At 35.4% G+C, this 27,038-nt stretch overlaps 1 protein-coding gene across 1 annotated transcript in view; it reads left to right on the top strand.

The window, feature by feature from the left end:
* The window catches only part of LOC135198628 (sodium channel protein 60E-like), a 534,137-nt gene extending 507,796 nt beyond the window's left edge, over positions 1-26,341 (top strand). Inside the window, exons 35-36 of the mRNA XM_064226388.1 lie at positions 2,799-2,970; positions 19,305-26,341. Coding sequence (XP_064082458.1) covers positions 2,799-2,970; positions 19,305-19,553 — 421 coding nt within the window. The 3' untranslated portion in view covers positions 19,554-26,341. The remainder of the gene's footprint in view (positions 1-2,798; positions 2,971-19,304) is intronic.
* The last annotated feature ends 697 nt before the right edge of the window (positions 26,342-27,038 follow it).

A 27,038-nucleotide genomic window follows, 5' to 3' on the forward strand; every position in this document is an offset into this window, starting at 1 on the left:
AACACTCCTAAGAGTGTAAATGAACATTAAATGCTTGAGAACTGAAGATGATAAAGTACTCAGCAGAAGATATTATGTCTTGCTTGGAAGAGAGATTTTATCCAGATTTGGTGTCAAGATTGATGGCGAGTATTTCATAAAGTATGCTACATCTCACTGGAAGATCCTGGATGGTATAACAATCTCTTGAATTTATAATCATTTTCAGCAAAGATGCACACAACTACGTGATGCACTGAGTACACTTAATGGCAACAATAATAATATAAATTTAGCTTGTGGATACCAAATTTTAACTAGCTTGGCAGAGACCACCAGTTTAAACAGTTGCTCAGGATTCAGTTCCCTCCCTCCTAGGTACTATAAATATTCGTTAAGTGAAACGTTTAGCCTGTGCACGAACACAACTTTTTGAGTAAGATTTTATTTAACCAAAACCTTACACAACCACCATACTAGGCGTCAGTAGCTCTTCAACATTCTGCATACAGCAGAAAAAAAAACTGGGAGCCAATTCATGACGTCTATTCTTATTTCTAGTGTTGACTTTTGAGCTTAGGATCTACTTTGACCATCAATCAGTGTAATAGTAGTGAAGACCTTGGCATTTTATACTACCATTGGAAGGTTGATCACATCCAAGTGTTAATTTTCTTAATGATAATCTGGGAAAATGTACATTTGTAGTATTAAGTGGTATCTTTTGTCCATTTACTACAGATAACACAGCTTAGTGGAATTATGTGAACTGGATCTTTTCTTTGAATAAACTTTTTACTTGAAATGCCGAATCTCTGATTTACTTCTCAATTGTAGTTAGTATTCCAGTGGACTACTGGTTAGTTTATTATTACCAAATAAATATGCCCTTTTGGTAATTTTGTATGTACAATAACAAACTGATATGTTTTAACTTTGCACGTAAATGAAGTACAGAATGCTAAGCAACCAGTATCCTCTTACACACCACTAATAAAGCACAGGACTCAGCTATAACAATGTGAGAGCATTATAATCTACAAAGTTAGCACTATGATTACACAGCATACCAAATTTTATGTTCTCACTTTATTCAGTAATAGGACAGTGCAATTATGCTTCTTTAAGGACAGCTTTGCAGAATAAGACCGTGTTTATTTACCACATTGGGAATGAAAGGTTAGATTTTCATAGTACTTCGAGAGTATCAAACCTGAAAAGACTGCCCAGGTGTTAGATTAGGATGAAGCTATGCCATTTAGTAATGATGTAGTATTGTTAGAGGGTAGGCTTTTAATTAGTAGATAGCATTTAAGGGTAAAATAAATATGAGATTGTTGTGTGAAATGTAAACACTTTAATGAGTTAAGCAATGTTAATAGGCTTTAATCAGTCAGTTTTTCATGTTTTAGTCACTGATGATAAATAGAATATAAATGAAAGAAAAAAATTTGACTGGTATTTTTGGAATAACACTACCACATTGGAAATTTTTATTGCACTGTTGACTACATTTGATGTTGCCTGTATACTCTATAGTTCATTGTTCATTCATTCTATTTACTACAGATGTTAATTGTTATAAAAAAAAAACTTAAAACTGCCATTGGTGCCTCTGTAAAAAAAAAGAAAAAAAAAGTTCTGTACTTTTTATTCACAAGATAGTGATAGAAATCCCTTACGGCTGCCAGCGTTGAGAGTTATCGTGCTTGGATATTTGACAATACACACTTCAGTTGTGCACTGTACATGGAATCATAGACTCTTCTGGGATCATAATAGCAAAAGTGTTGGTGCATGGGATTGCTAGCCATTAAGTAGTTAAGAATAAACCGCATATGTACTTATTAAAAAAGAAAGCATTTATAGAAACCTGGTCTGAATAAATACCATAAGCACTTATTAAAAAAGAAAGCATTTATAAAAACCTGGTCTGATTTTTAGCTTTCGTTTACATGGGTTAGAAACAAGTAGTGTATACCATTTACAGCAGTGTCTAAAATGGTTAGGGACACAACTGTTAACTTGAAGGGGTACAAATGTCGTAAATAGGACTGAGAAATGAGTTGATGGCATAGTACGTTTTTTTTCTGAGAATCAAAGTTTTATTTTGTGTAAAGTGTTTCCTCGTTGTAAGTGTTGTTTTTTGCGATATAATACATAGTAAACTTTTGTTTACCCTTCAGCACTGTGAAAAGAAAAGGAACTGTAATTTTCGTAAAATGTCTCAAGATTTGTATTCCATTAGTCATAGTTGAAGAATAACTGGTTAATGAATATATTGCCACTCAAGTCATCCTTTGGTTGGAAATCAATGTAATTCAGGTCATACATTTAAAGGTTACTTTAAACTGTATCCTTCTTAGTAAGAACTTTACTTAGTGTCTTTCTATAAATGTTCTTGTAGTAATGTTTATAGGCTGTTTGTTATATTGAACACATATGAAGGACACACTCTGTACACAATAAGTCTTGGAGTAAAAAGTACAGCACCAGAACTTAATAATGTCACTGTTGAGTTTTAAAGTAACTTGCCTTAGGCAACAATGATACATATAATGTGGTAATTGGGTGGCCATGATTGTTAAACCCTAACTAAAACGACTAAACAAAAAGTACCAAATTATAATGAGATTTTCATTTATAAAGATTATTACTTTTGATGTTTTAAATTTTGATTATTAAATTTTTCTCAATTTTTCTATTTATGCTTGTTTGATGTCATTCATGTTTGATGATATATGAAAAATAATGACATCTTGCGTTTTGGTTACTCTTACACTGACTTTAGTAAAAAGTTATTTTGTTGTATTGATCAGGCACCGGCGAGAGTTGGAAAAGAAGAATTTACTTTTGGAAGAGGCACAGACTCAAACCTCTTCTCCAGGTGGATCGTCTATACGATCTGGTTTCAGGAAAGTATCAAACCTGCTACAGGTTGTCCCAATGCCTATGAGTCTGCCTCGCAGAAGATCCGTCACGGTCCTCCAGGTGAGTGAGTGCAATGCAAGTCATTTTACACAAGTCAGTCTGTTGTGAATCTGAGTTTCAGAATGTTTAGGCACATTTCACTAAGAATTCTTTTTATGAGGTATGAAACAACTGCAACGTCGTCACTGAAAAATAAGATCATTCACTGTAATTACCTTTCAGTCCCAGACCTGTAGCATGAGTATTGATTTTTTTTAATTCTGACCACAGAACATTACATTACTTGAGTTTAGCTAAAGTTACTCTAAGACAGGCAATATAATATTTGCAGGATTAGCACTTGCAGACAATATATATATGGGATTAATGTCTGTAAGTGTTTTTCTCGGTCAATGCATGCCATTTTTGTGCTGTAATTCAACAGGACATATACGAACACATTATCTGACGTTAATTACATGTTTAAGAGAAATAAATCATAGGCTAGAGAAAAGTTGATCTATGGAAGTAACTAAAATTGGTATTCGTGGGCAACCACGTGGAAAAAATAACGCAAAGGGAATTTACTAAGCAATTTTGCAATCAACTTGAAATCATAAGCCTTTGCACTGATCTGTTCAAAAGGAATTGTCTTGAGAAAGAAATAGCATTAGAGCTTGGTTTCATTCCAAATTTATGTAGTGAACGTAGATGTTTGCCGCAGAATAATCATAGGGAGATGTGTTATATCCCTCGTGCATGCTGCTGATCAGTAGAATATTTAAAAATAGTTAAAATCACCATTTGACACATTGAATTCCTCAGAACTGAGCTACATTAAAAGGCTACTCCTTTATGGAATGTGAACTTCCACCTAAGAGAAACATTTGGTGAGTGGTCGTCTAAAGTTGGGTTTACTAATAAACCAAGTTAGTATTTGGTGTTTCCATATGCATGAGTTCTAAAAATATTGAATGCATTTATTGCATGTAGTATTAAATAATTTGGGTATGTATCACTCGTTAGATGAGAATTAATTATAAAGTATTTCATGGTATACATATTAAAAACCTTCATGGTACTTAGCTTCCAAGCACTAGGAATTCATAAGGATAATGCAACCCATAATTCTCCAGATATTTATCATATATTTTGCATTTTTTTATTTCAAATCTTTTACTAAGAAATAAACCTTGTATAAATCTAGGATCATACCATACACATTTCCACAAATTATGCTTTGAAATCAAGAAAATATTTCTCAATCATGGAAAGGCTGTTAATTGTGAAAATCTCCAGTGGCATCATCTAGGTATATATAACTGGAATAAACATCAGCTTAATGTTTTTTACGCAAATCACTTTGTTTCTGTGTCACTAATTATATAAATAGCTTAAGATACTGCACTGGAAATCTCATGTTAGTATACTTTATTACAATTATATAAAAGAATCTCTAATAAATAATACAAGTTGGATTTAGTAGGAGTGTATGCTTTATTTACACAATGTATACCAATCTTCACAGTAATTTAAAAAGCCTTTATTCAGGGAAAAGGAATAAGCAAAAGTAGAGTAGTAGAGATTCAGCTTATGACATGCTCAAAGCTGTTTTAGGGTTTCAGTTTATGAAGAGTACTATTTGCATTTAAAACAATGCGATGCAGCCTTAACAGGCAGTTGGAGGTCTGCCCTTCCTCATAAGTAATGAAATCTGTCAAGTAATAAAGATTTGCAGGTATGTCGCATACACAATACAGTACCCTGGAGCAATTCACTCAGAGTAATGTGTAGAGCAGTTTCATTAAAAGTAATTTATAGACTATCCTAATTGGTACTATGTAATTTTCATTCAGATAAAATGTTAATTCATTTTTCATCAATTAAAATATGCACAATACAGTTCAGTACAGTTTAGCTTAACGAAAACGTAGAAAATTGCAGTAGTTATACTACCCACTGGGAATGCTTACAAGAAATGTAAAATACACAAAATACACAATAATCTTACAGTATAGGAAAGAGGTCCATAAACATCTTTGTGCTTTAGCATAAGCAAAGAAGCTCCATGCATTATGCTTAAATGTATATATTTCAGTGTTTGTATGTGTGAGACAGCGTGTATGTACATACATATGCGTGTATGTATAACATTAGGGTAAAGAATGCACTCGCTGCGTTTTGCTCATTTATATAATTTTATATACATAAATTATATAAATATATATATATATATATATATATTTATTATAGATAATGGATATATTATATATATATATATATATATATATAATATATATATATCTATATATATATAGTCGTATAAAAGGTTTTATATAAAGTGATATACGGCAGCGTAACTCATTGTACTGCATGATGCATTCAGGGGAAAACAGGGGTTTCCTTTCATTTCAAAGTGTATTTATACAGTATATTTTGTTACAAATATATTTAAAGACGTGGTTATTTGCCTTTTACATCAGGTTTTCATTTTAAAGTGTGACAGTTGTTGCCAATCAGCTTACTGAGTGCTTACGCTTTTGGGGTATTTATAAGGAAGGGGAGAAAGGGTATCGAGTTGCTCTTGGATAACCATAGCCTTTATCAGTTCCCCTTTTCAAATCTTGCCCTTTTCTGGCGGTGCTTTGGAACTTAATCCAGATAATCATATTTCATATACTGTAGTTAAATAACATCGATATATATGTATATATATATATATATATATATATATATATATATATATATATATATATATATACGTATATATATATATATATATATATATATATACATATATATATATATATATATATATATATATATATATATATATATATATATATATATATATATCATATATATATGCTTAAAAATCACAGTAGATGCACGTGACTTCAATTAAATAAGCGAATACCACAGGAAAATGATAGGCAGAAATCCAAGAACTTCCGTCTTTACTAAGACATTGTCCATTCTCTTAGTAAGGACGAAAGCACTTGGATTTCTGCCTATTATTTTCCTGTGGTATTCGCTTACATATATACATACACACACACACACACACACACACACACATATATATATATCATATATATATATACACATTCATATATGTTTGTGTGTATGTATGTATATGTAATTGTGATAGCCACAATACCCTCTTAACTTCTTGAATTCTTTGCTCTTTTTTTTGGATACGCTTGTCACTACAAAGCCTGTTGATCCAAGAAGAAACTGAGATGTCCGGTATTGGGAAATGAACCCAGGTCTCATAATCACAAAGAGGTCACGTTGCCGACCTCAAATTTCTTTAAACTTGGATCATCAGGCTTCGTAGTGACAAGCGTAACCAAAAAAAGAGCAAAGAAATCAAGAAGTCAAGAGGGCATTGTGGCTATTACAATTGCATATGTATCTTGTAAAAAAGGGACCAGTAGATTCTGCATATATATATCTATATGTATATATAGACATATATATACATATATATATATATATATATATATATATATATATATATATATATATATATATACATCGAGCTAAAATGTCCTTTAATATCTAATTCGCTCTACCTCGGAATTAATGTATTTTCATATATGCTTAACCGTAGGGGAATTATTTTTTTTTTACACGATAATAGTTTGCCTGGTCCCAGGCGCGAACCTAAGAAGCCATTCAAATCCAGGACGTCAGTGGAAGCTTTTACATACCCCACCTCTCGCGGTGGTGGGGTAGGTAAAAGCTTCACTGACATCCTGGATTTGAATGGCTTCTTAGGTTCGCGCCTGGGACCAGACAAATCTATTATCGTGTAAAAAAAAATTCCCCTTCGGTTAAGCATATATGAAAATATATTAAATCCGAGGTAGAGCGAATTAGATATTAAAGGACATTCTAGCTCGATGTATATATATATATATATATATATATATATATATATATATATATATATATATATATATATATAATATATATCTACAGATCTTGTATATATTATATATATCTATATCTTATATATTATATATATATATAAAATATATATAATATACTATAATATATATATATAAGCTATATATATATAGTATCTATATGTAATGTGGTGTGTATTATATGTATATATATATAGATAAATATAAATCTTATATATATATAATATATTATAATATATCTATATATATATATATATATATATATATATCGATATATATATATATATATATATGTATAATATTATTATATATTATATATCTAGTATAATTATAATATATATATATATAGTAGATATATATATATATATTATATATATATATAATTGGATAGATTATCTATATATATATAATATATAATCTATATATGTATTATATAGATATATACATATAATATTAATATATATATCATTATATTATATAGATATATATATAGATAATATATATATATACCTGAGTGATCAGGTACAGGACCACTTCCGAAAAGGCATAGTGCAGTGAAGCGAAATGCTTCTAGTTACTGGGGAGGTCGTGCTGGGTGCTACTGGCTGGGGTAAAGTGTGAGGGCACGTGCCATTTGATAGGCCTGGAAATGCTGTACATATACCTGAGTTGGATAAATGGAATCATCCTGGCCAAACTGGATATTGTTGTTCTCAAAACAAAAGTTCCTTGAGAGGGTGATTTGTCTCAGGTCTTTCATCTCTGACACTAATCTTCCATGGTAACCTGAAAGAACATTTGAACCCGACAGAGAACTGCAAACATAGGGAGAAGAATGGGAAAACATGTGGGTCGAGAGAGGCGAGGGTCATGCAGGTGTAAGGCAGTGAAGTTGGGACGCGAAGGTCAGACGACAATGGTGAGGGACAAGGTCAGGTAAAAAGGGAGCGAGGTGAGGTAGATGGTTGGAGTTAAGCTGCGGAGACCTCCCATGAGATGTGCGAATTTTCAGGACTTGGCAGGAAATTCTCGATTTAATGGCTTTTTGCTAAATTAGTTTGGGGACTGTACTACAATGGGAATAGGAATAGGAGTGCAGGTCCCTGAAGTGTGGGTGACTGACCTGTCTCGTGATTTGACAACATTCAGTACGTAACCCTTATGGGGAGATGACACCTAATAAATTATTGTAGAGATACCAGGAGGAAAAGCCCATTAGGATGTTTTCCATCTCTGTTTGAGGTAGGAATACAAAAGGAAAAAATCTGTTAAGTCAACTTTCTCTCAAGGGACACTTAACCCATTCAAAACACAGAAAGGAAATTCCTGACTGAGTCGTAACTTAATTTCTTAAAAGGTTGTTACTCTACTTATTCCCTCAAAGTTTTACGTTTGGCTGAAGAAGAAAAGAAAAGAAAATGGGGTCCAACATGGATACTAATCATAATACCTCCCCATTCAATAAAGAAGTTAGACAGTCTTCCTACTGTCAACATCTGACAAATCTTCTCAAGGGCAAATGTTCCTAATCCATCTCTCTCTCTCTCTCTCTCTCTGGATACCACAGCAAAATGCTCAGAAGAACGTTTAGAACGACTTCTCAAATGTACTAGTGCCTAGACAGGACATTAGCTATCTTATTCTCTGTTCTTTGGATGCATTCAATTCTCCAATTATAATCATGCATGTCAACGCTCCAACGCATCAGGCATATATTTGATTCCTGAACCTGGTGAGGGATCTCAATCGATTATAGTCTGTAAGAGGAAACTTGTGATCACCATGATAGGCTTCATAATGTTTCATAGCAAGTACCATTCCCAACAATTCCTTTTCAATTGTGCTATACCGTGTTTCTGTTGGATTTAGCTTCTTTGAGTAATATGCTATTGGGTGACTAAGTCCGTCAGTGATCTGGAACATCATGGCTCCTATTCCTATATTGCTGGCATTCACAGCCTTATAGAAAAGTTTCTCGTAGTCTGGTGTGCTGAGGACAGGTTTGTTCGTCAGGACAGCCTTTAGTTAATCATAAGCCCTCATACATTCTTCCATGCATTTGAGGGTCTTGTTGTCCTTAAACAGGTTGGTGATTGGTGTAGCTGCCTCTAAGAAATTACAGATTAATCTTCTGAAATATTGCACCATTCCAATGAAGGGTTGGGCTTTCTTGGTCTGGGGGTAAAGCATATCCTTAATGGCACAGACATTGGCATCCTTTGGCATAATTTTACCACTTCCAACAATGTGTCCCGGGTATGAGATTTCAGGTACTACAAATTGACACCTTTTTAGGTTCAGGACTAGATTTGCCTCCCTATAAGGGCATTTAAGACCTTCCTAAGGATGGCCCTGATGCTGTTCCCAAGTTATAGCATATATGACTATATTACCTAGGCATACCACACATTGTTCCATTCAGCTAGAACTCAATTCATGAGCCTCTGGAAACATCCCGGTACATTCTTCAGCCAGAATGGCATCACCTTATATTGGTAAAACCCATCTTGGGTTGTGAAAGCCATCAGAGGTCGTGATTCCTCTGATAAGGGAACTTGCCAGTATCCCTTTTCTAAATCTATCTTACTGAGATGGGGGCTTTACCAAGGATGTCCAAACACTGTGCACAGGAGCAGGTACTGCTCTGGCTTAGTAACTTAATGGAGGGGGTAAAAAAATCAATATGCTGAACCCCAGGCCAGAGAAACTTAGAGGTCAGCCAGTTTAAGAAAAAAAAACACATCAGTGGAAAGAGAAAGATATGCAAATGCACATGGTGTAAGAAAGAAAATTCTAAAAAATTTTCCCTACCTTCCATGAGAAGTTGAAAATTATTATTTACAACCCTTTGTGGGGTCTTATTTACAAGATAATCTTAAATTTTATCTTTATACATGTTTTTTCTAATAAATAATTTCATTATACTTTGTAAAATCATAATTCAGCTCACACAATATTAAGACATACAAATAAAATCATTAACAAATTCTGAGCATATTTATTTTAAAATATTTAGGTAAATTTACTGAGAACGAAGATGCAGCAACTTTTTTATTTATACATCTTTTCTAATATATCTTTGCAATTTGCTTTGCAAAATTACAATCATAACTGACATACTGTCATAAAAGATAAGAACTAAAAGCAACAGCAACCCCATGTTATATTTATGAGCAAATTTATAAAAAGACAACGAATGAGAGAGAGGCAGTACATGTCCCCTTTAAGTCAAGATCCAACTAATCCCTGAGCCACCTAGAATCAGAGCTGAGAGAGTCTTAAAAGTTGCCATTAGTGAATTTATGGGCTATAGAAGTAATGGCACCTCTTTCCTGCCTGATTCCTCCAAAATCGATGGCGCATATTATTGTTTATCACCGTGAGTGAATCAGTCCACCACCCAAAACCTGTTATTGATATTCATGTGAGCATATTTCATCCATTAAGGGTTAACTTGTGGTAGTCAATGCATAGCCTATCTCCTCCTCCCTCCTTTGGTACTAGCACAACGGGCAATGATCATGAGCTGTTGCTGGGTTAGATTAGTCCCGATCACAACTGCAGACTTATCTGTACCTTGATTCTCTCGGCCTTTTGTAGGTTTACCTTGTAGTATCCCTGGTCTATTAGTCGAGTATGCTCTTCAAGGGTGATGTGATGCTCTAATATGTGAGTACAGCCGAGAGTGTCCTGTACCACCTTTTCATTAAGCATGCCCAATATCTTTCCATTTGACATCTGTCAAGCTTGGAGTTATGTACGAGATATTTTTTAGTACCTGGGGGTTTGAGTTGGGGTGTAAGGTAATAGTTGCTGCCCACAGAACTGCAGAGGTAGAGGGAATAGAAGGGGTGGCGTCATCAGTTGGTTGTGCCTTGTAAGGTTTAAAGACATTGATGGGGAGCCACTTAGCTCATCTTTGCCCAAAATTAACTAGGTAGTTAAGATTTCCACGCATGGCGAGAATCTTGTGAGGACATCTAACTGGGTTTCGAGAGGGCGTGTTGCTCCTGTCCTGAGCACAAAGACTTCGTCCCCTGCTGAAAATTTCTAAGTATGTGTATCTCTGTGGCAGAATCAAAGCTAACAACAAAGCAAGCAAAGCTCCCCACAGTTACGTTAATCGTACTGACTCTCAAAAAGGACAATTGGTTCACCGATATATACACACAGAAATTTCACACTCTCGTACTCACCATCAATGACTAACTTCAGGGCGAGAAGCTGTGCCGCCCGCTGGATAAGGTCATCAAGACACAAAACCGCCGCATATCACAACACAAAACAAACAAGTACCCCAACCATACAACAACTCATACACAACTCACAAATCACTGCACAAACAAACACCACAACATCAAAACAATAACACGATAAGTTAATACACAATCATCCCACAACACCATCAAGAAATCACAAATAACAACTCCAGAAAAACACAATACAACTGATCATCAATACTGTCTTCCAAAGACCACTGCCGACTATGACTGACCATCACAGACTCTAATCATAGACTGCCTACCGCCCGGCCAGGCGACCAAATCCACGCACGGACCCAACCACCACCAACAAGCAGTCCATACACTAACTATCCACCCACTAATTGCTCTCTCTCTCTCTCTCTCTCTCTCTCTCTCTCGTCGTCAAATGCAACTACCATATCACTCCTCAATATTACCTCCCCCGTTACATTTGACAACATCTCTTACACTCAATCTATTCCCTCGTCTACAAACTTTTTCCTAGCTAATGTTTCTAACCTGCGCACACACACTGACAACAGCTACCAACACTCATTCTTGCCTCTTCAAAATAATGCTTTCTCCTATATCTAACGTTACTCTTTATCCTCTTTGCCTGTTCCACAATCCTGGCTTTCACACTCTCAAATGGCACATTCTCTACACTCATCACTACCCCATACATACTCAACAAAAATCCCATCAAAAAGCTACCTAACTCTCTTGACCAAACTCTCTTCTTATCCCCATACTTAGCCACACAATACTTCTCATACTCTCTAAAGAAAAGTCCCCTACGTCCCTATTACCATATTCCTCATACTTCTCACATCGGGGTACCTCTCTCATATACACCGCTTTTCGCACTTCCTGCTCATTCTAACTCTCACTTTTGCTACTTCCATTCTGACCTTTCTTACCCCCTTCTAAACACAACAAATCTACTTCCATACTCACATCCATACTTTTAGTCATACCTTACTTACCCTTCTTCTTCCTACCCACCAGTTTCCACTTACCACTATCTTAATGACTCTCATCCTGCACCTTACACTCTTCTTTATTCTCATCTTCATTCATTCTCTTCTTATATTGCCCACCATCCTTACTAATCTTCTTCCCTTTAGCCGTTTCTTTACTCTCAACTCCCTTCTTACCCTTCTGCTCTGATCTATCCGTATCCTGTACCTTCTCTTTCTTCTCCTCATTTACCACAACTATATCACTTTCCACACTCACACTTTCATCCACTTGTTCTTTCCCTTTCTTAATTGCTCCTGGCTTGTCACAAGACCCAAGAGACCTACCTCCAACAGCTCCTAAACTCCAACACTTCCCTCTCCAAAAAACCCTTTCATCATTTCCTTCATCTTTTGCACATTTCTCATCATCGATCCCAACTTTTCATCCATCTTCTCAACCATCTGCTGGTCGGCCTCTTTCACTTCTTTTTTCATTCCCTCTTCCACATTCCTCATCATTCCTCTAGACTCTTCTAACTCCCTCTTATACTTCTCACACTCAAGCTTCAGCCTCTCATTCTCCACTTCCATTGCTTTCCCAAATTCCCTCGCCAACCTCAGCTCCTCCTTCAAACTCTCTACCTCACTCAATCCTTCCATCCTGACTTTTCCTACCACTCATGCACACTATGCACCAATCGTCCAGTCTCTGCCACTCTAGCAGTCCCTGTTTGGGCACCAAAAATACTGTGGTGGAATCACAGCTAACAACAAAGCAAGCTAAGCTCCCCACAGTTACATTAATTGTACCAACTCTCAAAAAGACCCTTCGCCACACTTTCCCCTCTACGTTACTTTATTCAACAGGCACTCTCACCAGTCAACAAACACTAAGGCTTCCTAGAGGCATTGTAAAAGTATGTCTATGTGTCATCAGCGGTGTCACATGCAGGCAGGGAGCAAGAAGATGTTTCCTAAGATACTGGCACCCTCACCAGTCAACAAGTGCTAAGGCTTCCAAAAGGCACTGTAAAAGTACATTTCCCTATAAAAAGTTATAACTTTTGTAGGAAGACCAAAACTAAGAATACCATTCGCCTGACTTATAATATAATATTTCTTCCAAGTACCCTGGAGAGAAGGTATTCACCGCCCTCATTATAGCACTCTAAAAGGAAGCACTCTCTTATGTCCTGAAGACTGGGACACTCAACAGCAAGTGTTGCACAGTCAGAGGAACCAGGCAGTCGCCACAGAATGGTTGAGGATGTCCAGTCATTAAATAACAATTAAATATCTAGGTGTATGTGACCAATTCATAAGTGGCAAAGGGCTGTTTACCATCTCCTTGGCATTTTGCTGCAATTAAAAGGAATTGCCGATCTAGTAATTTCCAACAACTTTTGATTACTTCCTACTAAATTTTCCAATATATTTTGCCATTTCTCGCAGGCTTTTTTCTTTATGTAAGGGGGAAAATTTCTAAATGGTAATGCAATATTTCTTTGTGGACCATCTGAATTGCCCTTTTCTTTAGCTTATCAACATTTATGTTTCCAGCTACCCCTGCATTTACGGTTTTCCTTTTTTGGTTTACTTTATTAAAACAACCATTCTAAACTTTCCAAAATCAGAGGTTGTTTTGAATAAAAATTCATGGTTTGGATGGCACTTAGAGAATATGTGAAAGCACTAAAACTGCTATCTTCACAAAGTAAAATTTCTTTAAGCGAAACTAAAATGGCATATAGCTCAGCTGTAGAAATGGAGCAATAGTTAGGTAATGATCCACAGCGTTCAAAATTTGGAAACACTGCTCCATAGACAACACCAGTATCAGATTTGGAGCCATCAGTATATATACAGATATCACTTTCAAGCTGAGATGCATGCTCCGAAAAAGTAAGTTGGCTTTTCCTATATTCCATTTTGTTAGTCTAGATACTGGAGAACTTTGGACAAGACTAATAATAATTGGGAAGTGATCACTGATATAACGTTTAAACATCCATTACCTCCCAACTAAAGTCAATGATTGAATCTTCACTGCATACTGAAAAATTGATTGCCAATAAAGTTCCAGTTTATATGTGGAAACGAGTTGGTTCTCCAGTATTTAATATCCCTACATTCAGGTTATTTATTATTGAGGAGAGATGGTTTTCTCTTTGGTTGCTGACTATATCACCCCCACATGGGGTCTCGAGCATTCATATCACCTAGAGTTAGATATGGTGTAGGTAGTTGGTTAACCAATGAGGTAAAGTCCTCATTAGGAAGAGCAATACCAGGTGGTAAATAACCACAACATATGGCATGTTTCGTTCTAAAAATATTAGTATCTCTGCTGCTTGCAAGTTAGTTTGTATGCAAAAACTGGTATGTGGGATGTCACTGCAGATCATAAGTAGTGCACCCCCATGACTTCTGTTGCAAGGAATATTTTCTGAATGGTATGGAGAAAATTCCTTTGGGCAAGGAATGTTATGATTGCCCAGCATATTTTCTTGAAGTGCAACATAGAGTGGATGAAAGTCATGAATTAATACTTTTAATTCTTTCCATTTACTTCCAAGTCCTTGGCAATTTCATTGAATGATGGATGAAAACTTGTTATCTTTTGGGCCCTCTAACATTTGGATTAATTTTGGGGTTTCCTTTTTTCTGACAGATGGAGATTTTTTTGTTCAGAGATCAAGATGATTTCTGGGAATCTCCCAAGTTTTTTTATATTGGGAGAGAAAATTGGTGGAGACTCATCTTTTGTTGACGAGTCCTTTCCCATACATGAAGATTTCAAGGTGTGGTGCCCAGCCTTTGAAGTGACAGATGGGCTGCAAGGATTTGAAAGAGGAACTGCTGGCGGCTCTGTCTTGGTTGGTGGGTCTTTATTGGGGTTTCCAGAAAGAAGAGCTGCTGTCTCCTCTGTCTTAGGTGGTGGGTTTTTATTGGGGTCTCCATAAAGACGAGCTGTTGGCTCCTCTGTCTTAGGAGGTATGTATTTATTGTGGTCTCCAGAAAGAAGTAATGGAGTGGTTAATAGGCCCTCAGAGGTGGATGGTAAGGCTGCCATTAGCAGCTGTGAGGTTGATGTTGGAGATGGACTCATAAGTCCATCTATGGTGGAGGAACTTTTTTCCTCTTGAGAAGACAATGGATCCAGGATAATAGCCTTAAAGCTGTCTACTGTAGAGTTTAGACTTTTACTAACAGGAGGTATAATACAATCATCACTTCGGGATCTCTTGTTCAACTGAGTTCTTGGATTTGAAGTATTATTTGATGAATTGTTTTGCATTTTTCTTCTTTTAGTGACTACAGCAAAAGTGACAATTCCTGAGTTAAAGCTACTTGCTACCCTCTATTTTGCTTCAAAGAAACTGATATATTCTTTGGTCTTGACAGCCATTATTTTTTTTCAAAAAATATCTCTCGCATTTTTTATCTGATGCAGCATGTTCTCCTCCACAGTTCACATATTTAGGAGCATTACTACATAGCCCATGTGACACCTGTCCACAGTTAACACAAATTTCCACCTCACCCTTTGCTTTCCTACGGAAAGATGTATTTACTTGACCATACATTTGGCAGTGAAAACATTGCCTAGGTGAAGGGATACATGTCCTAACTTTAAATTGATACAAAGCCACGGAAAGTATCTCTGGGAGTTTCAAGGAATCAAACTTTAGTATTAGTAAAGGCTGTGGACAGAGTATTCCATCTTCTTGTTTCATTATTCCATGACCTCTGTAACATTTTGATCTTTTAATTCTTTTAATAATTTCTCCTCAGAAAATTTCATTTGGGCTTTGTAGAAGATGACACCTCTGCTCTGATTATAGCTTTTATGAGGCTCATATTTAATCTTATTACTACCAATTGTTTTAATTTCTTTCAATTTGCTGCTCCCAGATGCACTTTGCCTAAAAAGGAAATTTTGGGCTTTCTGTCTAAACATCTATTTTTCTATATACTTCAAAAATATCTTTTTTCTATGTTGCCTTCTTCTAAGGACAGAGTTAAAAATTTATCATATGCACCAGGCTAAAACACACCTGGAATTACTTCAGTTTTCCTATGCTTCTTAATTTTTTCCTTTAGCTTTTTCCCTCTTTATCAAAAACTATATAGGTTTGGGTTAGAAGGAGTATAAGGGGCCATTGTTACCAAACTTCCAAACTTGATCCCTTTCCTTGAGGCTGTACCGTATTGTCCTTTTCCAAGCAAGAGGTTGTCATCAGTGTCTGGGAGAGGTTTACATTGTTCGCCATAAAATGAAGAAAATTAATTTCGTCCAGGCTGAGGTCCCTCTCACCAGGGAGGCCCAACTGGAGGAGGAGCAATACTGTTACACACAGAGGTAACTGCCCTTGGACCCCTACCTGGATATACACCATACCCACAGTGCCCTAAGGGTCATCAGTCTGTCGAGATTGAACCCAGCACTGTGGGCATGGCTTGACATAAAAATTTCCCCTCACTCGACCACATTAAGTACTCTAGTTTTATGGGTGGAGTGGCATGCCATCCAAGGAAAGAAGGGAAGGGGGAAAAATTTAGAGGAGTAAAGGAGTTAAAGGTCCAATGTTCAGTTAAATCCACAGCAGAGAGAGTAGGTATAAGAAAGCATACGCTCACTGCAGTGGATCCCCAAGCCCCACACCTTGTCAAGGAGTTGGGATCAGGGGAACTTGAAAAGGAGAAGGGGAGGGCAGACAGATGGGTGGTATGAGGGCAGAAGCAAAAGAAACAACAAACTGAGAATGAAGCAGATCTTTACCATGGGTAGTAGGGAAGCCCTACAGTGAATGAGGTAAACAATCAGAGTAGACACAATCAATGGTCTATAGGGCAAGATCTAATAAGTGCAGGAGAAGGGATGGTGTTGGAGGAAGCCTCATCTAGACACCCACAACTTGACCCACATGGTTGTAGAGTGATGAGCCAAACCTAAAGACTTAACAGACCTGATGTTACCCAAAAATATCATTGTTTTTAGCCCAATCCTTGCAAACTGCAAATGTAACTGTAGGAGAATACACCTGGATCCAACAAGGAGAGCACTGCAGATGGGGTTCCTTCTCCAAAGATGATTTAAAGGTGCTGCAGGACTTTAAGATCCCTGCCAGCACAGATGACAAGGGTAAGGAAAGACATTAAACACACTGTTGAACACAATCAAAATCATGTAATAGGCTGAGCAAAAACATTTAATCAAAGGTTACCACCATTCTGAATATGCCAAAAGGAAATTAATAAACTAAACAAACATTGCTATGAAAACAGCAGATCCTATAAGGACAAGGCAAGGAAAAAAATTTCATAACAACCCCAAACAAAACTACGGTAAGCAAACTCAAGTAGGCAGTTGACAATTCAGTAACAAAAGGCCAACAAATTACTGAAAAGGCTCTCTTTTACCAACACACACCTCACAAACAACATGAAAAAGAAATATGAAAACGGTGAAAATGAAATCCTGTCAGTGACACAATGCTAAATACAGTAGAAATAATATTAAATACTTGAGAAAAGGTGGCATGTCTAACTACTACCGAAGCACACAAGAAATATTACAGTAGTAGAGCATCCACATGGATTTGAGAGCTGGCTAAGCAGAATCTTTTTCTTTGAAATGTTTAGCTTTGTGCACTGGGTGTATTCTGCACAGTTTAAAGCTAAAATTCAAGTGAGAATGTACAAGCGAGGTGAGACTGAAAATCTGTTAAAATACAAGAAAAATGGGTTGTTAAAAGCAAATAACCACTTAAATTGAATCCAGTAATTAATATCAAAACTCGTACCTCTTAGAAGAGACTAAAAAAGCCCATTCAATTGAATATGACGTTTGCTCAATCAGTAAAGAGCGTTGTTTCCATCAGAACAGCCTAATTAGATGTAGCAATCTTTAGCATTTGGTGCTAAATCAAAATAATTCCATTATGCTAATAATAAGACAGAATAGGCAATAAACGCACTATGGCATACTGGCTCAAGCTAGCTAGAAACAAATAATATTCCAAATAACTGGTTTTTATTAAAAACAAAAGTTAAATGTATTATTGTACAAATTCTATACAAGTCTCGATTACGTACCTTACACACCATGTTTAAGCTACACAAATAACTAGAGACCTAAAAATCCTGTGAATTCTTTCATCTATACCTTAAGTTTTAAATTAATTCTACCTTATCCATGTACCAAAAATAATAACTAAATCACAAACTCTATGTATGTACTGTAAATATTCTAGGAAGAAACTGGATATTAAAAAACAATATTCAGTGCTATAAAGTATAGAAAGATAAGGGTCACAAGTAATCAACTTCTGACAGCGTAAAAAGGCACAAAAGACATGGGGTAAATGAGGTCAACTGAATCTGTAAACCTGGAAAGTAATGAATAGAGTAGGTAAGAGTGAAGGGAATCGATTACTACCCAAGGTAGGAGTATTATCATCCTTTTAGTTAAAGGTGTATATGTACTGTCAGTCACTTAGCATCATACATGAAGGTTGAAAAGGGCATTTATTTGTCACTGATACAAACATTTAAGAGTATCTTAGCTTTACTTGAAATTTCTTAGCTGTTTGGTAATATACAATAGTTTTGGGAATGTCTTCCATGACTTGTACATATTTTTTATGACATGCTAACCAGGTAATCTTTTGTACCTCAAAATATTCACATCCTTTCTTGAAATTTAATCAAATTTATAGTGGTTTTAAATATTCTGAATAAAAATTCATTGTGGTGTACATAAGTTAACATAATTTAAATAACATGTAGGCAGAAACTGCTTCTTTACTAAAATTTAACTTATAATTTATGCTTAAAATACCTATGCTGTCAAGTAATTCAGTTATAGTTGGTGCAAGCTTGATTAATTTGCCAGTGAGATTTGGGATCTTTGCTTTTATTATGAGTAATTTCAGAATAATATAGTAATATTCATTTTCATCATGCTATTTTATTTCCTATTTAACACATGACTCTCAGAAATGTTTTATTCAGTACAGTAACATGACATTAACTTTGAGTAAAAGCTGCACCACATCAATTTAGCAGTGCTGTTCACTGAGCTAGTTCAAATGTGACTGTGCAAATGTGTAAAACACTTAGATGTTTTAAGGATGAGTACAGTTTGGATCCTAGGTCGTGTTAATTTTTTTTTTTCTTGAAAATATCAGTTGAAAACAAATATGGTCTTGTATATGTACTTACATATAGTTGAATAAGTATATTGTGGTAACCCTGAACCTTTTATGCAGGTGGATGGAGGAGGATCAAGCTCACGTCGTGCTTCCCGTTCCTCGATGAATGAGATGTCTACATCTCCTCGTGGGTCACTCTTCTTCTTCCCCATCTCACGCCGCGCCTCTAGAGCCTCTGCTACTTCCGCCACCTCAGGAGCATCTAATCCATCATTGGTATCTGTTCAGATCCATCGTGTAGCTGACAGAGACTCCCCTCATGCTTCTCAAGGGTCCACAGAAGCTTTAAATACTGAAGTTAGCTGACGCAAGCCTTCTTCGGGCCCACCTTGATGCCCTCCTCCACTGTAACCAGCGTCCCTAACTGCTAGTAGCTAACAGTTTCAGGATGACTGATGTTGGCTGAATGCAGTTGGCTGATAGCCTTCAGTTGAAAGCTGATGGCTAACAGTTGCTCAGGTTCTTGCTTGCTCTAAGAGACTAAGCCTGACCCACGTACTATCCGGTCACTCCTGCCTGACTGGTCTTTACCCAGTTTATTCCTGTAAGCCTAACCATGAGGCTTCATGCGCTACGAGTACCCAAAGGAGAAGAGATGGAGCACTTTGGCTGCTCTGACTGTTAAAACTTAGTATTTCCATACGTTCCAAACATCTTTGTCACAATTTATTATTGGCACTTGTCCCACTTAGATATTAATGTTTTTAGACCAGTTTTATGGTGTTAAATGAAACAGTGAGTTTTTTTTAACATTGCTAGTTTCCAATGACATGTGCCATTGTTGTTGTATATAAGAAATATTTTCACCTGTGGTATATTTGATTTTGGATTCCAGATACCAAACCATGCAGTTTCTTTCTTCTGCAAATGCCTTAGGCTCACTATTATCTTCTAATGCAAAAGTCTGATTTCTTAAAGGAAATCAAGTAAATTTATATAGCTTAATTAACATAGCCATGAAAAAGAGAATGTCCTGTATTCCACTCAATTCATAGATACTAAAACGTGGATTAATGTGATATTACTATACTCTGCTAGAAGGTACTATTAGTACTGACTGAATTTCTCTCTTTTTCAAGGACATAGACTAATACTCCATTTTATTATTATTATTTTTTTTTCGTGGCAGTGTAGCCTGTCGTTATCCCTGCACATAAGCATGGAACCATCGCGAAACGATATGCAAGTAGAGTTATTTGCCAATTTGTTAGCTTTGCTGTAGGGTGCCAAAGATTTTGTTGAAGCATTAGTTGAAAAGCTCATTTGAACGTCAAGTTTCATGGACGTATTTCGAAGAGTAATTACAGTACTCTCTAAGCAATTTTTCATTGAACAACTTGGATGCCTTTATTAATTTTTTATTAGTCCACTAGTTAGTTTTTATTTTAGTTACCCCATGAAACTTGACACACTTTTTCTGTTTAGCCTAAATTTAGGTTCCTGTAATAGATGAAACGTGCCAAAATAACTGCACTAGCTTTTCAAAGATCATCTCAAAACTAGACATAAATCCTATTGTATTTAATATAAAGTATGTCATTGTAAAATATTGTACATAAGTATATAGTTTTACTTTCCAAAGCATAATTCGTTAATCTTGGCAGAGTGTAATCTATTTGTACAGTGTTAGGTGATTGCCGAGTTACCATGTTAATGTATCTTTGATGTTCTTGTTATTAGACTTTGAAAAGCAGCTGTATACTACTTTATGAAGAAGTTACATTTATTGTAACATACTGCATAGCTCTAGAAGTTTCAGATGAGTTCAGTCTTATATTTAAAGGCCGTAAGTTATGCAGCATATCTCATCTCTCTTTGTATCTTTCACTCTTGCTATCTTGGAGATCACTGTTAGTTGCAGAACATAATTCTGCAACGTATTTATTGTCCAACAAATATTATTTACAAATTTTTCTAACAGATCATTTAACTAGCTTGTAAATTCTTCAAATAAAGTGTTTTAAGATTATTGATTATTAGAAATAAAGCAAGCCCTGATTTCAAACCAAATTTTACTCTCACAAATATAGGTACACTAGTTTTTCATGCTTGTTACATATTGCCAATTTCATATACAGTTCTCATTACTTAAAAATTCCTCCTCTTCACTTATGAATACATATGAATAACTGTAAAGACCACACAGTATTTGAATATACTGTACTGTACTTGTTTTCACTCTTACATATTGCTTAAATGCTTCCTGTTTCTGACTTTGTATTCTTTTCTTGTATATGACATTTCAAGATTATTAGTAACTGTGTATTTTAGGTATAGCATTGAGCTGCTGTTAAAGGTTTGTATTTGACAAACAGCTTTTCAGAAGGTTTACTTTTCATACAATGTTTATTTTGTAGTATTACCTGTGAAACAACATGGAAACATTACAGCTTCCTAATGTACACCACAGTTTTTATGTCCAAAGTATTAGCATACTTGAAAATTGCATGCAGTAATTAATTCCTGTCCAAATTGATCAATAGTAATTACCTCTGAAGAAATGCAGAAGCCAATATATAGCATTGTAAATCTTGCCTCGTTAAACTGGAATTCAGTGACTAGGCTCAGATTTTTTCAGATGTATTGTAAAGGAGATGTTGCTTAATGTTGCAGTACTTAAGGGGATCCAGGCAGATCGTGATACAATGTGGGACAAAACTTGTGGAGTGAGAAATACACAGTATTTTCTGTATTTTATGGTGATCCTATACAGTAATGTTCATGCAGCGAAAGCAATGAGTATGTGAACTTTGTATAATGATTTGATTTTAATTTTTCATAATAATTTTCATACACTGTGGTATTGTAATCTACTGACAATTTTATAATCTAACTTGAAGACGAAGTCTGTAAAATGATTATCGCCAATTTCCGTAACTGGCATACTTAGACAGGAGTTCTTTGATTTTCCAACGTTAATTATATGTCTTATCAATATTTTCTTGCATGACTCCTATGAGCAACAAAATGCTTTCAGCATAATTGCTATACAAAGTTTGACTATTTTGATCAAAGTGCAGTTTAATAGTTTCAAAATAAATAGAAACTCTTGTTATCACATCACAATACTCTACTCTTGCAGTAATTCTAATGGTAACTGTAGTTACATTAACTTGTTTGTCCTATTCCTCTTTCATAGCAAACAAGTTCATTACTTATGATTAAGCTGTTGAGGACCATGAAAGGAAGGTACCTCAAGTATTTGGTTGTGCAGATTATTTCAATATCCTAATTTAAAATAAAGTAATCCAGCATATGAGGTTCTTGACTTCGGAAACAGGAATTGAAAGACACTGTACATGCTCTTACACAAACTTTTACACCAATACTGTTTCTGGTAAATATTTGAACATTCTATTATGTAGCTTTGTAATGCTAAGCCTTGTGTTGTTTGTGTATTATACGGTACTACTTAGAAGTAAGGTGGGCAGTGCTGCAGAACTTTGTGCCTCATGGTTAAAAGTCTATCTAGGATAGGAATCAATTTTTTGTAGTTAAAATGATTTAATTGTACATTTCACATGATTTGTGACGTATGTGGAAAATCTCTGGTATTCCTAATTCGTTATGGCTTTACTTGTTGAAATTATGGGTATAATAAGAAAATTTATTTATGTAAGGCAATACTTGTATTAGCAGTTAATGCAACTGTTATGAGATTACTTAATAGTTTTAGTTTACAAGATTTACACCTCAGTCATTTGATACTTGCTTTAATAATGAAATTTTCAAACTTCACCTTAAGGAGTGAGTATGAGACACACAATGTATGATAAAAGGAATAAAGTCAAATTTTCAGGTATGTATCAAGCAGTCAAGGAATAATTTATTCCTAATACAATTGATCAGGTCATGATGCACTGCATTTCAAGCTTTCTACAGCATCATTCATTTTTTCATTGTGTGTGTAAGCATGTCTGTATGTATGCCACTGCGTTATTAATTACCAGCATCATGTTCATCCTGACAGATATTTAAGTGATTCATTCAAGAAATACGGTTTATATCCAGTTGCTCTGTTCCATACTGTTTACAGGTTGCTCTGTTCAATACTGTTTGCAGTTTGATCTGTTCAATACTGTCAACAGGTTGCTCTGTTCAATACTGTTTGCAGGTTGATCTATTCAATACTAAACGTTTACAGGTAGTATGTCATTTCAAGAGTTAACACAGTCTGGCACTGATGGCAGTCTGTCTTGTGATAGCAGTTCAATTTGTTTATAGATGTAAGAGGTGGTTGCCATGAGACATCACGCCAGCTTTACTATAGTTCATGTTTTGTATAAATCCACGGCAGAGGTTTTTTTTCAGTTTTTGAGTACAGTAATATATGATTGAGTTCTATAGCTCACATCATACATCATGAGGTAGGATACTGTAGTTGACAGGTCATATTACAGTTATGATTGCTCCTATTGGTTTAAAAGAGACAAAGATTTTTTAGCATAATATAAGCGTGACGAAATTCTTGAATATGTGTTACCTTTGCTCTGAGCTTACTTTATACGTCCAGGATCTTGATCATAATGGCAATGTGACAATATAATAGAAAAGCACGCCACCTTCACTGTAGGGGAGCAGACAAGGTGGTGAAGATAGCTGATCATTGTTTTGTATCAAAACACTGACTAGCTCAGCTTAGTGGTAGGTAAAGTAGATTAGGTATCAGTATTGTAAATATGAGCTACTACATTTCCAGTCTCAGGTCATCACATCAAAATCATGTCATTCATTACATCATTGTAGGTCATGTAGTTTTCAACAATTAATTTTTATCATGGTAAAGTAGCTTTACTATAAACAGTGAATTACTTTAATTATTTTTGTTCCTTATGTCTGACATTAATTTCAGTTTACGAAATGTTTTATTTATTTCTAGGTTTGAACTATTTCCCTGCCAAAGATGTACAGAACTTACGTCTAGATACTAGTATGTACACTAGTGGAAACCTTGTGCATTATAAATATCGTAAAATATTTGTTGAATAGTTTTACAGCAACAAGAAATTTTCATATGCAGTACGATATTCATTATATCTTCACTCCTGGTGTATAAGGGATCACCTGATGTTTGAGGCCAAGTTATATACGTATTACATAAATTGTAGCATAACAATCAAATGACATTCTTTTTGTATGAGTGGTAGGTTAGTGTTGTATTTTGTAAAATTTTGATATTGCAGAATAGAATTTGATTTGTATATTTTAGTAATAATCTGTTCTTATGGCATACTTACTTACGTGGGATGAACATGATATGCTGAGAAATATTTCTTTCTCTTATAACTTGTGTCCTTGCTCACAGTTATTATGGATTTAATGGAATTGAGAATGTTTTGAAATTGTTGAAACTCCTACCTGGTCTCTTTTTATTTTGGTGTATCACGGTGCTCCAGTCTTTCTGTATGTCATACTTTTATCAAACCAGTAAGGAAAGCTACTTTGGTCTAAAACACCAAAATCTATGTTATTCAGACATAAAATTGTAGGTTTGCATTTGAATATTTAGCTGTAATCAAGGTATAATTTCTTTTTCAGTAATCAAGATGAATTTGAATAATATAGATTTTGAGCGTGTTCTGAAGTAGTTGAAACGTTGGTATTTCTGTACCAAGATTTGGCTTAGATCTTATCTTTGCAGGTACAGTACAGTAGTATATTAATCACTTTGTACTGCATATGTATGTCTGCAAGTTGAGAAACTAGAATATACTAGACAAGTCCTGGCCAATTTACTTAAAATTTACAAGTTCATATAGGAGGGTTGCAAGTGTGTAAGTAACACACCTAACATGGACCACATTTTGTACAACTTTTTGGCAATAATGCCTAATGTCTGCTACTGTGCACCTTTTAGGTACTACACTTAACAATCAGATGGTAGTTACAGTAGAGCATAATAACAACAGCAATGTATTTAGAATACTGGACCTTATCAATCTTTCCATATTCAATGATTTCTTCTCATAATAATTTTAAAATGTTCATGTTTTAGGTCACTCTGTGTTAAATGTACAGTAAATTGCAACATTAACACTGTACTGTAATGTAAAAAACAAAAAAAAAAACAAAAAAAAAAAAACTTTCCATCTCATGGAAGAAAACAGGACACATATGGCAGTACTCCAAAAGAATGTAAAACCTTACCTTGCATGTGATAGATAGCTACATATCGCCTAGTATATCTGTAGAAGGGCTGGAACAGTGTTGGTGTAAATTGTTTGCCTGACAGTAAAAGTTGTACGTGATGAACAATAGAAATAGTTCTAGGAGACATAAGAATACTGTACTGTACTGAAAAATATGAGTGGAGAGAACGTATGAATGCTATTAAAACGGCAGTGTCCTTATCGTATAACCGATGATGAGAAGTTACACAGGGCTGTTCTTGCCTGGAGTGACCCTTTGCTTTTTAGCACAATCATATTTCTGTGATAACCCGTAGGAACCACTTGTGTGGCTTCTTCTATCCCTTCCTCACCCTGTTGTAGTTCTGTGGTGAGATTCCTAATGTCATTCTTTCTAAAACTTCTTGGCATTTGTTAAAAGGAAAATAAATGTAAAACTTTTACTACTGTACCAATTTTCTAAGTCTTAATTCTCATTTTCTTTATCTGTGTTATCCTCGGGTGCCATTACTGATGTTTAAAGTGTTTCATCCCACTTCAATAATTTTCCTGTTAGTGTATCGTTTCCTCCACACTCTCATAGGCCATTAATCAACATTCCCTATCTACACTATAATCATTCTGATCATCATCATTCATTAGTCATCTTCATTTACTGTTATAAATTGTTTTAAACAATGAAATATTTCAATAACTCAATTCTGTAATACAAATATTTCTCTTCACTAACCATATAACCACTCTGCCTTACACATTTTCACACATATATACACACTTTTTGCCATTCTCTACACCTCCCCACATGCCTGATATTACTATTCACCTCACCAAGCCTCGTCCCTGCCTTTTGACTGGTGACACAAGTTGTCACTCCTGTAACCTTCCATATAGTGCTCTCATATGTTTATGTAGCAAACTACAACTGTTTGTAAAGTAATATTGTTATAATGAAATGAATCACAAATACAGATGTGTCTTAATGAACCTTTATCAAAGCATATATTAAGCGCTGACTAAGATGTTTGTATATGGCAAAAGGTTAAGATGGAATTATATGCCGCTTTACTTGCACTTGTCTCTTTTATATTTGACTTAATTCTACTGATAACAATCACTATCACCGAGTCTTAAAAGACAGTTGATAAAGGACAGTTATTCCCATAGTCAAGTCACGTAAGTTATTACTAACCTTCTTTTATTCAAAATACCCATTAGGATTTAACAATGAAGGATAAGACAAACACAAATCTATATTTTTGTTATCCTGGGTGGTTCTAAAGTGATTAACTTTATCAAGCTGAGTTGGAACATACAGGATTATTGCACCCCTTCCCGGGCAATATCTCAGAATTACCACATCATCAAGGCCCTTTGCCCTCGACTTAACATGCAACTTACTAGCATACAGTTTGCTTGATGTCATGGCAGTAGCGTAGGAGGAACACTATCTCTGATGACCACCTCAGAAAATCAAAGACTCCATTGAAAGAAATGTCCCCAAAGAAAACCAGTATTGCATCCATCGCCAACCCCTCCCTCCCCCCCGTCAAACCATGTGCCCCAGGAAAGAAGCAGGATTCTACATTTCTGATTAGACCTGACTTGTGATAGGGTTTAAGAAAAAGGATCATTGGAGATGTTTGACTGATAAAGTTCTTAGTCA

This window comes from Macrobrachium nipponense, chromosome 22, assembly GCF_015104395.2.
Source record: "Macrobrachium nipponense isolate FS-2020 chromosome 22, ASM1510439v2, whole genome shotgun sequence".
Classification (NCBI taxonomy): Eukaryota; Metazoa; Arthropoda; class Malacostraca; order Decapoda; family Palaemonidae; genus Macrobrachium; species Macrobrachium nipponense.